Below are 12,976 nucleotides of genomic sequence, written 5' to 3'. Positions count from 1 at the left end.
CCCAGGATAGCTGGAGTGAGCAGAGGTAACTCCGGTAGTTCGTGAATCGGAGGTGACACTACCAGGGTGGTTGAGGAGTGGAGAGCTGTATTTACATCCTCTTCGGCGTTTCCAGGAATCATAACCTCACTGATGGTCTTAGCTTGGAGAGAAGAAGGCTCAGCATTTAGCAACACACCAGTCAGGCACACTGGCGAGGCAAACGACGGGCCGGGAGAGAGCGCACCCCCGGGAGCAGAGAAATGCCCTAAATCCATATTTTCCCCCAGAGAACCGTTGTTGCAGAGGAGAGGTAGTCCTGGCCCCCCTTCACCACTGGGAGAGATAGTAGAAGCGGCCAAAAGGGGAGGGCGGATCAAGGGCTTAACCAAATTAAATGCATTAGATGTTTTAGATGTATCCGTCGGGGGTCGGTAAGAACCGCTACCCGTATCAGTTCCGCCCCCAAGCCCATCTGCAGAGGAATTGTGGCTCGCTCGTAAAGTAGGGACCGAAACTCGCCCAGCCTGGTGAGATATATTTCGCCCAGTGCGGGCGCCTCGCGCTATCAACTTAGGGGCCATGGAGGAGCAGTAAATATGCTTATCCACGTGCACCCCCCCGAAAAATGAGAGAAGAGCGCCGAAAAGTTAGGCAGCAAGAGTCTGGAGCTATGGAGAAGGCAGGTGTCCGTAAGCCTGAGCACCGTGGGGAGAGCGAAACGAACTGACCCCAACAGACGCTGGAGTGCCTTATAGATGAGGAGCATCAATTCGGAATTCAGTAGTTCGTAAACTCAGTGTGAGCCCGCCAGATAACAGCACAATCCGATTATAGCCAGGGTGCAGGGCTGTTAAAGTGGAGAGAAAACCCCAGTAGCGACAGGCGCCTCACCTCTCATGACTCTGGAAACTCCCTCTGTACAAAGCCGTGGTCGGGGGGCACTTTCTCCTCCGTATGTTGAACGCCGTACCAGTCGAGGAAGGAAGCCCCTGATTAGGGCTCCCGTCTGAGTCTTAATCTTCTGGCTGCTCCTCTAGCGCTGTTCGGCTCCCCCCTGAATGTATATGAGAGCCCACAAGAGGGATAACCAGGCTCGGACCAAGCTCCGGTGTTTGCTCGTACAGCGCACCGCCACGGAGTCCAGGGACTTTACCTGGAAGGAGCCATTAGACAGCAGCTGTTGCAAGAAACGGAGCCGGAACCATTAACGAGCTCGCTGCTGCTGCTCGTTGCGTCGCTGTGTTCTTAGCCCGTATCAGCAGGTAACGTTATGCCTTGACCTCGTATCTTGTTAGACCTTGTAAAACGCCACAGTTAACACGGTGCGGGGGAGCACTACCATCAAAGCTATATTCGGAACATCAGTTTCTTTTCAAAAGCTTGAGATCCCCATCTTCCACTGAGGTAATAGCAGAGACCTCCACTGCTGCAGCTCCGTGGCGAGTCAGCCCGCCATCTTGACTCCTCCCCCCTCAATGATAAAGTGAATAATCCGCACTTCTAAAGAACTGTGTTGCAATGTGTGCATTTACATTGACTTTTATGAAGCACTAATGCTGAGATATGAAGTTCAGATTAGAGATGGCTATTGGACAGGCTTCAATGCAACCACTTTTATTGAAACAAGCCTCTTCCCACCATCCTCCACTTTTTTTGTAAACTACTTTCATAGTCCTAAATGAAGCGTACAAATCTGTGAAAGTCCCAATGCTGGAGAAGAAAAATGTTACTTGCATGTATTTCACTATTGGTGTTTGGAAGGTAGTGAATTACGAATGACCAAGAATGAAGAGGATATGCTGCTTGTTGTCTATATCCATTTTCAATACAGTTAAATGGATAAACACACTGATAGGTTAACATTGATCACTGATGGTTCACAGTCTGATGCCAGGAAAGGATTCAATCATGTGAGTCTAGAACAGATACCTATCCTAGAGAACTGTATTTACAAATAAGCAACATATTTCTTCTCATAACTTGCCTTTTCAGTGTGTTAGAGGACCTTCGTGAATTTTAGGTATATAAAAAGAGTGAAGAAAATATCATATGAAAACACAAATAATCAAAACCTATGCATAGAGATACATGAAGGTATAACTATGTAGTAGTAGGGGGTTCATTATTTTAATAGGTCAGAAAATGAAACTATGAATGCATATACACCATAGGGAATGACATTCACATATAGAGTTGTTATTGAAAAATGTGAAGCGGAACTAATTCATGTCTCAACAATACAATATATCACTCACTCTATTGCATTGCATGAACACATTAAAGAATTCACATTTATTTAGAGAAAGAGCATTCAGCTGTCTGGAAATCTATCATGTAAGTCTTGTTTCAAGTACTTTACTAAGCACATTTCAAACTTGAATTATTCTATACTTGGAATACCTGTAACACTTATTTTCATAGAACCTTTAAAAAAAAAAAACAGCGAAGAAGAATTCATAGGACAGTCAAAAAAAAAAAGAATTTATAGGACAGTCTACAAACAATTAAGTACATGCTTCAGAACCCTAATATGAGTATGCATTTCATAAAAAGAGAACAAAATGGAATATTGTTCAGGGCTAAATAGACAAGAAAATCTCTTTGGTAAAAATATTAGTGTGAAGTAGACATTTTACATATATGGAATTCTAACAATGGCACAGATCTTTCATTTGAAATTAAACTGAATGTTTTTGGAAGTCTTTGCAAAACTGGGTTCTACAACAATGATAACAGTTCATGTTGTTCAAACTAAATCTCAGACAAGCGTACATCAATGTTACTGGTGGTAAATCCAGTCCATAAGGTCATCCAACAGTTAAAGATGAAATAAAATATTCCAGAATGAAGGTGAAGAGGATTACAATGAACAGAATGCTTTCATTAGCATAGCCGCATAACCCCCTACAGAAAACTAGCAAATGAAAAAGTTCAAGGTTCTAAGGACACAAGTATTCCACCTACAAATTTCACTGTATTTTGTTTTCTTGGCAATGCATTTACATTCTAGAAAGCTTGTAATACACCCGTTGTAAATTGAGGCAGAACCATTTGAGAACGTTTTAGATAGTCTGTTGATAGTATTCTTTAGGAAGGTTAGTCAATTATTTTAGAAAATGTCTATAAATTAGAGTGAACCCCAAATAAATTCGGCTCAGATCCACTAAAGCGTCAACTTCAATAATTTAAATTAACACTAACAATAGTACTTTTAAATACCTACAGAACCAATAAAAAGGTTTGGAAGTACTGCATATGCAGTCAAAATATTAGTACGGTAGGAGGAGTTGAGAAAAACACATTAACCCTCTGTTAAAGTTCATCATGATAAAAATGTTCATCATGCAGTTGCCTGCCAAAATCTGTTGCTTCACTGGTAAGAAAGAGATCCAGATTTTCAATAATTTCTGCCTCAGTCAGCCTGTTATCTTCATCCATGTCTATCTCTTCGATGACATGAACAGCCTTTAAAATGAAAACAAACTTGTAAGGATGAAATCTATGCAGTACCTTTACTATTCTAACTCTTTATCAAGGTTTAAGACTGCATGCAATTTTTGGTCACCCCACTCAGCCAACTTCCGAAATGGTTTTACATAACATCAAACAAATCTATAAAACTTTTCTTTTGTTTCATTGAACTTCAGAAAATAAAATACACATAGGTGACAACCTCAAATAAAGCATAAATGTTCAATTGCATCAACAAGAACCCCACTCCCCCCCCCCCCCACCCCTAGGAAAAGCTCTGAGGAACATTATTTGTTAAAATGATTACAAGAAAATCAGCAATAGCAATTCAACAGTAAAGAAAGGCTTATTTCAGATCTTGTGAACTTTTGCACCACTGTGGACCCTCTGAAGAACGAAAGATTCATATAAAGGAATGTTACATCACCATAATTACAGGCACAAATAGTTTGGAAATGTTCTATTATTTTCTATGGCGGAAACAACAAATTACTTACCCGTAACTTTAGGTCCGAGAATCTTTACGCGTTGGGTATGTTACCAGTCTGTCTTTCCATGACAAAAGGTAAGTACATCAATTACAGTCCATGCATTGCTGTCATAATAATAAGTACCATTCCCTGTCTATTGTTCTCTACATTTTAATACGGATGACAGTGTCCCTTTCCAATGGTCAAATAATAGCTACCACAAATTAAGGAAGACATTTCAAAGCTGTCCTTGGAAGCTCGGAAAGTCGTAGTGGTAAGCACTACTACGCTTGCTGTTCATACTTAGAGATAACGTGTCAATACTCTCCATCACACTGAATATGTAAGTTCGCACTCTTAAGTTACTCCCACCGCAGTGTCAGCCTGGGAGTTGAGAAACTACAAAGATCTGACCATTATTATATTTGCAGAGCAGTCTCTCTAAAACTGGCATTAGCACTAAAGTGAATGTCTGTACAATAATGCCTTACACAGTAATCCAATGATGCTGTTTGTAGCCCTGAACATCACCAGCAAAGATTTTATCCTTGTTAACTTAAAAAGCAAACAGTAAAGCGATGGAAACAGCCAGTATTTTAATACAGTAGTTAAAGAAAGGGTAGACCCAAAATCACTGGGACCTGGGTATAGAACAGTATAGATAAACTGGTCCCAGCATAAAAACAGATCATGTCAAAACAACATCAATAAACATTTAAGCAAAACAAACTGAAATAGAGTTCAAGTGTTGTTTAATCACATTGAACCAAAGTAAACATATACTTGATTGAACTGATTTGGCAAAATCTTTTCAACTGGATAATGAAAGTGCCCCGGAAAAGGAAGGGAGGGGGTTCAGTGATTGAGTGTGGAATTAAGGGGAAAGTGAAGACATAGGTAAATACACTAAACAACAATCAAATTGATCGGCATTATTAAATTACTGCCACATGTTATACATAGATCCAATCATAAAGTACGGTACAAACAATTTAGAAAAAAGCCATGTATAAAGGAGATCACAGTGCATCATGTACTGGTGATAATACTGGCAAGGATGTAATGTCGACGTTTCGACCCCTTGGTTCGTGTAGGTGTTCAATAGGACCTTACAAAGTGGGGTCTTCCTCAGGACTAGGGTACGTGTAGAAGGATGGAGGGCACCTATGAAAAACCCAAATAAAACGAGTGTAAGGCTAAATTAATCTCAATTCATCTGGGGAAATAATAAATTAAAAAATCTCAAGGATTACCGTATCTGCCAAAAGGCAGGGTTCTAAGACGCAGAATGTCGTCAAAGATAAAGGGGTAGCAAAGCCTCCTCACGGTACGGGTGGAGAGAGTGATGGCCACCTAGGGTAATCATTAGAAAACAGTCTCTCATAATTTAGAGATCAATCCAATATAAATAAATGGCAAAAAACTTACTCTGCCAAAGAGAAACAAATCCTCTGTCGTTTAATCCCAAAGTCATCCAAAAACCGCCTTGGCGGAGCCGTGGTCGGTATTAATTATGCCAGGACAAAAAACGGGGCTGTGCCTCCGCTGAGTCCTCGTGGGGGAATGAATCTAAACGTAGAAGAGGAGGATTAAAAATCAAAGCTGCGGACCCTGCAACAAGTTAAAAAGTCAATGGTGAAAGTTCCCGTGGTGGTTAAAGGGTGAGCCTACCCCGAAGGACACACGAATCTATGTCCAGGGTGAACAGAATCTTGGTGCATGTGTCGCGCCGTGGTAAAGATGAAAGCGTTACGCTGGCGCTCCCCAAGTTAAAGAATATTGCTTAAGTAGGACAACAATGCTGCTGTGTAGTGAAGCGCCGTGATCAGGGTAAAATTGTAGCACACGCGCTTCCCAATGTGAACATATCATCAAAAGTGCCGGCGGAGAAGACTTAACAGAGAATTAACCTGATAAGGAAAAACGCTCTGTTCAGAGTCTCGGTGCGTGAATGGTGAGGCTAATTGCGCGGTGAAACTATCCCAAGATTTAGAAGATAACGCCTAATGTGGATTGCCCTCACAGTGCCCCTATTTAGCAGGGCATGTAAAACGTCCAAGGAGCAGCACTTACCCTCGTATTCTCAAACCGCTTAGTGAATGGAAGAGGAAACGCGCAAGCTCCCTGTTGCCTTTGACGGGAGACGCGAGAGGGACACGTGATCCCCGTTACCGTGCTGCCGCTAGATGCCGGTTTAGATAGTGTGATGGAAAAAAGACTAGGGCGTCGCTCCAGATATTATTAGAAATAAATTAAATAGTCAGACTACTGATTACTGAACCCATAATGGTATCTACATCTCATGGATCTGAATTGTTACACATGCTAAATACTGGGCAATCATTTAAAAAGGGTAAATGCCCATCATGTATATGTCCATTGCATCAAGACCAAATGTTAAGTACAATTCATAATGGACAATCATTCAATGACATTAATCGATGATTCGCTGAGATATACATTAACATTGCTTGGGAACCAAGGTCAATGGATTATGTATTTACAATCATATTATTACAGTCTGCTCGTTGGTCTGATGTTATGAGCCAGCTGGAAGCTAGGCAAAGAATGAAATACAGTTCAACAATTGGATTGGGTAAAGACATCATTTGACAAATAATGAGACACGGTTCAACAGTTGTATTTAGGAAAGACAATATTTCACAGCGTGGCGTGATGATAAAGCTGTGTGTTTAAATGATCATGTGACCAATAGAATATCTTTTAGGTCAGTATACATTATTAATCCGACAAAGAACAAAATGTCATTGGTTATTTCACAGAAGTTGGAAAGAGTCGGTCGCAGTGACCCCGACATGAATATTCAAAATGGAAATGTTCCAAACCTGAAGGTATTCACATGTAGTAAAATAAAAAGGGGGGGAATTAATTCTGATCACCTGCAAGGGGCGATGGCACACGGGGTGGTACCTCAATGGCAGGATCTGAAAATTAAGTACGGAGATGGGCTAGTTGAGCGTTGCTGCCATCCAATTCATTTAAACCATTTACTATGGTGTCCAAGAGTATCATCCATTTGGATTCTCTCACATTCAGAATAGCCGACAAATTTCCACCTCTCGGTCCCAACCTTACTTTTTCCAGTACCAACCATTTCAGATCTTCAGGCTTGTGGTTCTTCAGACCGCAATGTTCAACCAGAGGGGCCCCAACTACCATACATCGAATCCTACTATGGTGTTGCAGAATTCTAGATTTTACTTTCTGTTGTGTTTGCCCAATGTAGAGTAGCCCACAGGGGCAGATTATGCCATAGATCACATTGACCGAATTACAGTTTGTAAATGATTTTAGGGTAATTGAATTATCTTTATAGACAAAAATCTTCATCGTATCAGTAGTTTCGCAGGCCTTGCAACGTCCACATTTGAAAGGACCAATTACTGGTGGGAGATTCCAAAGTTCTTGAATAGTGGGTTTGGTGGCCATCTCCAAAAAGGAATGGACTACATGATCCTTAACGCTCATGGCTTTCCTGAAGGAGTGCATTGGTGGGTTTGGTTGGTCAATATCATCCGCTACCAAGTTCCAATGTTTATTTATCACTTTCTTGATAGCATTACTTCTTGTGGAGAAAGTGGTGACACAAATCATTCTCTGTAATGCCATGTCTTGTCTCTCTTTAGGTGTTAATAAGGTCTCTCGAGGATTGAACCATGCCCTTTTTCGTGCTTTTTTCACCAATCTCCTTGGGTAACCTCTTGTTAACAATCTGTTGCTTAGATCCTCAGATTCGGCCATGTAGTCCTCCTTTTTGGTACAATTCCTGCGAATCCTCAAGAATTGGCCCAGTGGTAAATTGTCTCGCAGATTGCGTGGATGATGGCTGTTGTATCTAAGTAAGGAATTACGTTCAGCTGGTTTGCGATATAGTGTTGTTTGTAGTTTGTTATCACAATAGATCTTGATATCCAGGAAAGCAAGTTCTTTATCATCAGAATGTATTGTAAACTGAATGTTGTTGTTGCATTGATTGAGCCAATTGTGGAAGACAGCCAGATCTGTGGAGTCGCCATTCCAAATCAAGAGTATTGAATATGCTACTTACCAGTATGCATCTGTTCTTGGCATGTAGGGTTGCTGACATTCATATCTGTGCATAGATCGCCGCCTAGTGTTGGGTCCGGATGTTTGCACGTTGTTGTCCTGGAAGAGTCTTCGAAGTATCCTGGGATAGGTGACTCCTCCCCTGGACTACAGTGCGCATGGGCATCCTCTCCATCCTCAGATTGTTTTTCGCCATTGTGGCAGTGATTAGGTAGATACAGAAAGTGATGACCATGCTTACAGTAATTCTGAGAGCTGCAGCTGCTACAGGCGCCGGAGAGGAGGGAGGGCGATATGAATGTCAGCAGCCCTACATGCCAAGAACAGATGCATACTGGTAAGTAGCATATTCAGTTTGAGGCATGTGGGCTGCTGAATTCATATCTGTGCATAGAATACATAGCAGTACCTCCTATTAGCGGCGGCCACCAGTGCCAGCTGCAGCGGTCTGAAAAAGAGTTTTGAGAACAGCCTGTCCTACAGCGGCCTGCTGTTTTGATTGCACATCTACACAATAGTGTTTGGTGAATGTGTGTGTAGTGGACCAGGTGGCTGCTCTACATATTTCCTGTAAAGGAATGTTTCCCAGGAAAGCCATGGAGGTCCCTAACTTACGTGTTGAGTGGGCTCGTGGGGGAATCGTTAATGTGCGTTTAGCCTTTTGATAGCAAATTTGAATACATTTAACGATCCATCTGGCTATACCTGCTTTGGAGAAAGCGTTACCTTTGTGGTGTGGGGCAAAGGCAATGAAAAGTTGTTTAGTCTTCCTAAAGATCTTAGTCCTGTCGATATAGTACATGAGGGCTCTCTTCACATCTAGTGTATGGAGTGCTCTTTCTGCGACAGTTTGTGGGTTTTGAAAGAAAACAGGCAGTTCGATAGTTTGATTCATGTGGAACTGCGATATCACTTTGGGCATGAATTTGGGGTTGGTACGTAGTACGACCCTGTTGGCGTGAACCTGTATAAATGGCTCTTGAACGGTTAGTGCCTGGAGTTCACTAACTCTTCTTAAAGAAGTGATCGCTACTAGGAAAGCTACTTTCCAGGTAAGGAATTGAATCTCGCATGAGTGTAGAGGTTCAAAGGGTGGACCCATCAGGCGTGTGAGGACCAAGTTGAGGTTCCACATTGGAGCCGGAGGGTGGCTTGGAGGGATTACTCGTTTGAGTCCTTCCAAGAATGCTTTGATGGCAGGCACTCTGAATAAAGAGAGGTGCTGCCTGTTCTGGAGATAGGCTGATATTGCGGTCAAATGGAAACGTATAGAGGTGTACGCCAGATTGCATCGGTATAGGTGTAAGAGGTAACAAATTATGTTTTGGATGGATGCGTCTAGCGGGTTAATGTCATTATTATTGCAATAAATGACGAACCTTTTCCATTTGGCTGCATAGCAAGCTCTGGTAGTGGGTCTTCTAGCTTCCTTAATGATGTCCATACAGTCAGGTGGCAGGTTTAGGTAGCCAAACTCTAGGACTTCAGGAGCCAGATTGCCAGGTTCAGCTGTTGCGGATCTGGGTGCTGAATCTCTCCATGGTTCTGCGTCAAATGCGCGGGTTTGATCCGCAGCCTTTGATGCGGCACCACGGAAAGTTCGAGAAAAGTGGTGTACCATGGCTGGCGTGCCCACGTTGGAGCAACCAGGACGAGTGTCAGGGAGTGTTGCCTGAGTTTGCGAGCCACCAGCGGTATCAACGGCGCTGGGGGAAAAGCGTACGCAAATCTGCCGGACCAGTTCATCCATATCGCATTGCCCTGCGACTGTGGATGTGGGAACCTGGCGGCAAAGCTTTGGCATTTTGCGTTTTCGCTTGTGGCGAATAGGTCTATCTCTGGATGACCCCATTGCTGGAAGTACGGTTGGAGTACCGATGGGTGTAACTCCCACTCGTGCATCTGGTGGCTGTGTCTGCTGAGCAGATCCGCCATCTGGTTGTCCTTGCCGGGGAGGTGTTCCGCCATGAGGAACATGTTCCTCTGAATGGCCCACTTCCACATGCTCTGAGCCAGATGAGACAACTGTGGAGAGTGTGTTCCTCCCTGCTTCTGTATGTAGTACATGGCGGTCATGTTGTCCTTCCGGATCAACACGACTTTGTTGCACAAGTGTACTTTGAATGCTTTCATAGCCAGGAAGATTGCCATCAGTTCTAGAAGGTTGATGTGCATCTTCTTTTGTTGTGTTGTCCATAGTCCCTGCACTGTGTAGTTGAGTACATGAGCTCCCCATCCCTGGAGAGACGCGTCCGCTGTCAGTATTATTTGTGGAACAGGCTCTTGGAACGGTCGGCCCTTGCAAAGGTTTTGTGGATTCCACCAATGCAGAGAGTTGTATGCCCGACCGCTCACCAACACTAGGTCTTTCAACTGTCCTTGAGCCTGATTCCACTGACGTGCTAAGCACTCCTGAAGCGGGCGCATATGTAGTCTCGCGTGTGGGACTATGAAAATGCAGGAGGCCATCATGCCTATCAACTGCATGAACACTCGCGCGGGAAGGGAGTGTTGTGGTTTGAACTTGGAAATCAGCATTTGCATGCTGTTGATTCTCACTAAATTTGGCTGAGCTGCGGCCGCCAGAGTGCCTATAGTCGCACCTAGGTACTGTTGTACGTGTGCGGGTTGGAGATGGGATTTGGGGTAATTTAGTGAGAACCCCAGACTGTGAAGTAGGTGAATGGTGCGGGACATGTGGCTGGCACATTGCTGGGCTGACTTTGCTTGAACAAGCCAGTCGTCCAGGTAAGGGTAGACGTTTATGTGCTGCCTCCGTAGATGTGCAGCCACAGTAGCTAGGCACTTTGTGAAAACTCTGGGTGCTGTTGTCACGCCGAAGAGAAGGACTTTGAATTGGTAGTGCTGCCCCTGAACAGTGAACCTGAGGTATTTTTTGTGTGAGGGGTGAATGGGTATGTGGAAATACGCATCTTTGAGGTCCAGTGTGGCCAGGAAGTCTCCCTGCTTGAGCAGCGGGAGGACTTGCTGTAAAGTGAGCATGTGAAAATGCTAGGAGAGAATGTAGCGGTTGAGGGGTCTCAGGTCTAATATAGGTCTGAGTGACCCGTCCTTTTTCGGTATTAAAAAGTACAGGGAGTACACCCCCGTACCTTGCTCGTGGACGGGTACGACCTCTATTGCACCTTTTAGTAGCATACTTAGCACTTCCTGCTGTAAGAGCGTTAAGTGCTCTGAGGACATAGGACGGTGTTTTGGAGGTATTGTGGGTGGAGTTGAGGTTAATTCTAGGCAGTAACCGTGTTTGACAATATCTTTGACCCACCTGTCCGTGGTGATGGAGTTCCACGTGGACAGGAACCTTTGTAGCCTTCCCCCAACAGGTGTTATGTGGTCGGGAGGAAGGGAGAGGGCGTCACTGTTTGTTCTTGGGGGAGGACCTGGTGTTGCTGTATCCGCGTCCTCTGCCCTTTGTGCTTGAGCCACGATAACCACCCCGGGTGTTTTTATCGTAGGAACTTTGTGTGTTTCCCTTGTTGTAGGTTTGCTGTGACACCTGTCCTCTACCTGCTCCTCTATTTCCGGGGCGACGAAAGGAGCTGCTCCGAAAGGACTGCGTTTGGAGAGCCCCCATGGACTTTGCAGTGTCTGTGTCCTTTTTTATTTTCTCTAGGGTGGTGTCAACCTCTGGCCCGAATAAGTAGTCGGGGTTGACAGGCTGGTTGAGGATGTTATTTTGTACCTCAGGTTTGAATCCGGAGATTCGTAACCAGGCGTGTCGTCGCAACATGACGCTAGTGTTTATGGCTCTGGCAGCTGTATCCGTGGCATCCAGTGCACACTTAATGGATGCGTTTGTGAGGAGTTGTCCCTCCCTGATGAGGATCTCTGCTCCCTCTTTGAATTGGTCAGGGAGATGTTGGAGTAATGTTTCTAATGTGTCGTAGTGTACTCGATCGTAGCGAGCGAGGAGCGCCTAAGTATTGGCAATGCGCCATATGTTAGCTGCTTGGGCCGCAACCTGTTTGCCGGAGGTCTCTAGCACTTTGGACTCTTTGTCCGCGGGAGGAGCATCCCCTGTCGTTTGCGAGTGTGCCTGTTTGCGAGCATTTGCAACTACTATGGAATCCAGAGGTAACTGGCCTATAATGTAGGTAGGGTCCCCAGGCGCCGACCTGTAATTCTTGTCGATCCTGGGGTTTATTACTCTTGCCCTGGTGGGTTCTTTGAAGATGTCCTTTGCTGGTTTGAGGACACCTTTCAACATGGGTAGAGTTTTTATATTCCTTTCTGAGGATGCGAAAGTATCCATGAGAAAGTCGTCCTCGACGGTGTCAGAGTGGAGTTGCACACCATGATTGGCCGCAGCACGTTCAATGAGGGCGTTGAATGCGGCAGTGTCCTCTGTGGAAGACGTTTTTGCTCCATAGAGTTGCGGGTCCTGTGTATCCATAGGTGCACCGAGTCTACAGGGTCATCCCAAGCTTGGTCAGGGTCCTGTTGGCCTTCAGGGTCCATCTCTCCGGGGTAGGGGACGCGGTCACTTATGTAGTCCTCCAAAACGTCTGTTTCGGAGTGTGTGGGAGAGAAGGACTGTGGATCTTGGTAAGAGGAATGGAGAGGTTCGTAAAGAACTGGTTCCGAAGCCACTGGCTGCTTTTTCTTAAGCGGGATCCGGTAGGAGTCCAAAGCTGGCTCGGAAGTTATTCTCCTCTTGTGGAGCATCATTCTGCCGGTGTCGGCGTCGATGATGTGTGATGGTGACGTCTCTGCAGGAGAGCGTTCGGCAGGCGTGATCGTGGTGTGGGTGACACGTGTTCTGATTTGGAACAGTTTTGGGGCCGTGGATGGCGGCAGGCCAAAAGTGATGTTGGCTGGTGCCGGAGAGGCTGTTGGAGCTTTTATCGGCTCGGAGCCTGACGTGTCCTGGAGGACTGCCTTGTGTTTGATGCGTTGCAAGGACGCAGCAACTGGCCGCACCTGGAGCGCCATCGATTCCTTGGCGCCGACCGGTTCTGTAGAGG

The 12,976-nt window shown here is 44.8% G+C and overlaps 1 protein-coding gene across 1 annotated transcript in view; it reads right to left on the bottom strand.

Moving 5' to 3' along the window:
* Nucleotides 1-2,090: 2,090 nt before the first annotated feature.
* The window catches only part of LOC146867899 (reticulocalbin-2-like), a 192,411-nt gene continuing 181,525 nt past the window's right edge, over nucleotides 2,091-12,976 (bottom strand). Inside the window, exon 8 of the mRNA XM_085608611.1 lies at nucleotides 2,091-3,447. Within this exon, the coding sequence (XP_085464737.1) occupies nucleotides 3,295-3,447 (153 nt within the window). The 3' untranslated portion in view covers nucleotides 2,091-3,294. The remainder of the gene's footprint in view (nucleotides 3,448-12,976) is intronic.

This window comes from Triturus cristatus, chromosome 1_2 (genome assembly GCF_964204655.1).
Source record: "Triturus cristatus chromosome 1_2, aTriCri1.1, whole genome shotgun sequence".
Taxonomy (NCBI): Eukaryota; Metazoa; Chordata; class Amphibia; order Caudata; family Salamandridae; genus Triturus; species Triturus cristatus.
Note: the sequence above shows the minus strand (reverse complement) of the source record. Positions and strands in the feature narration are given on the sequence as shown.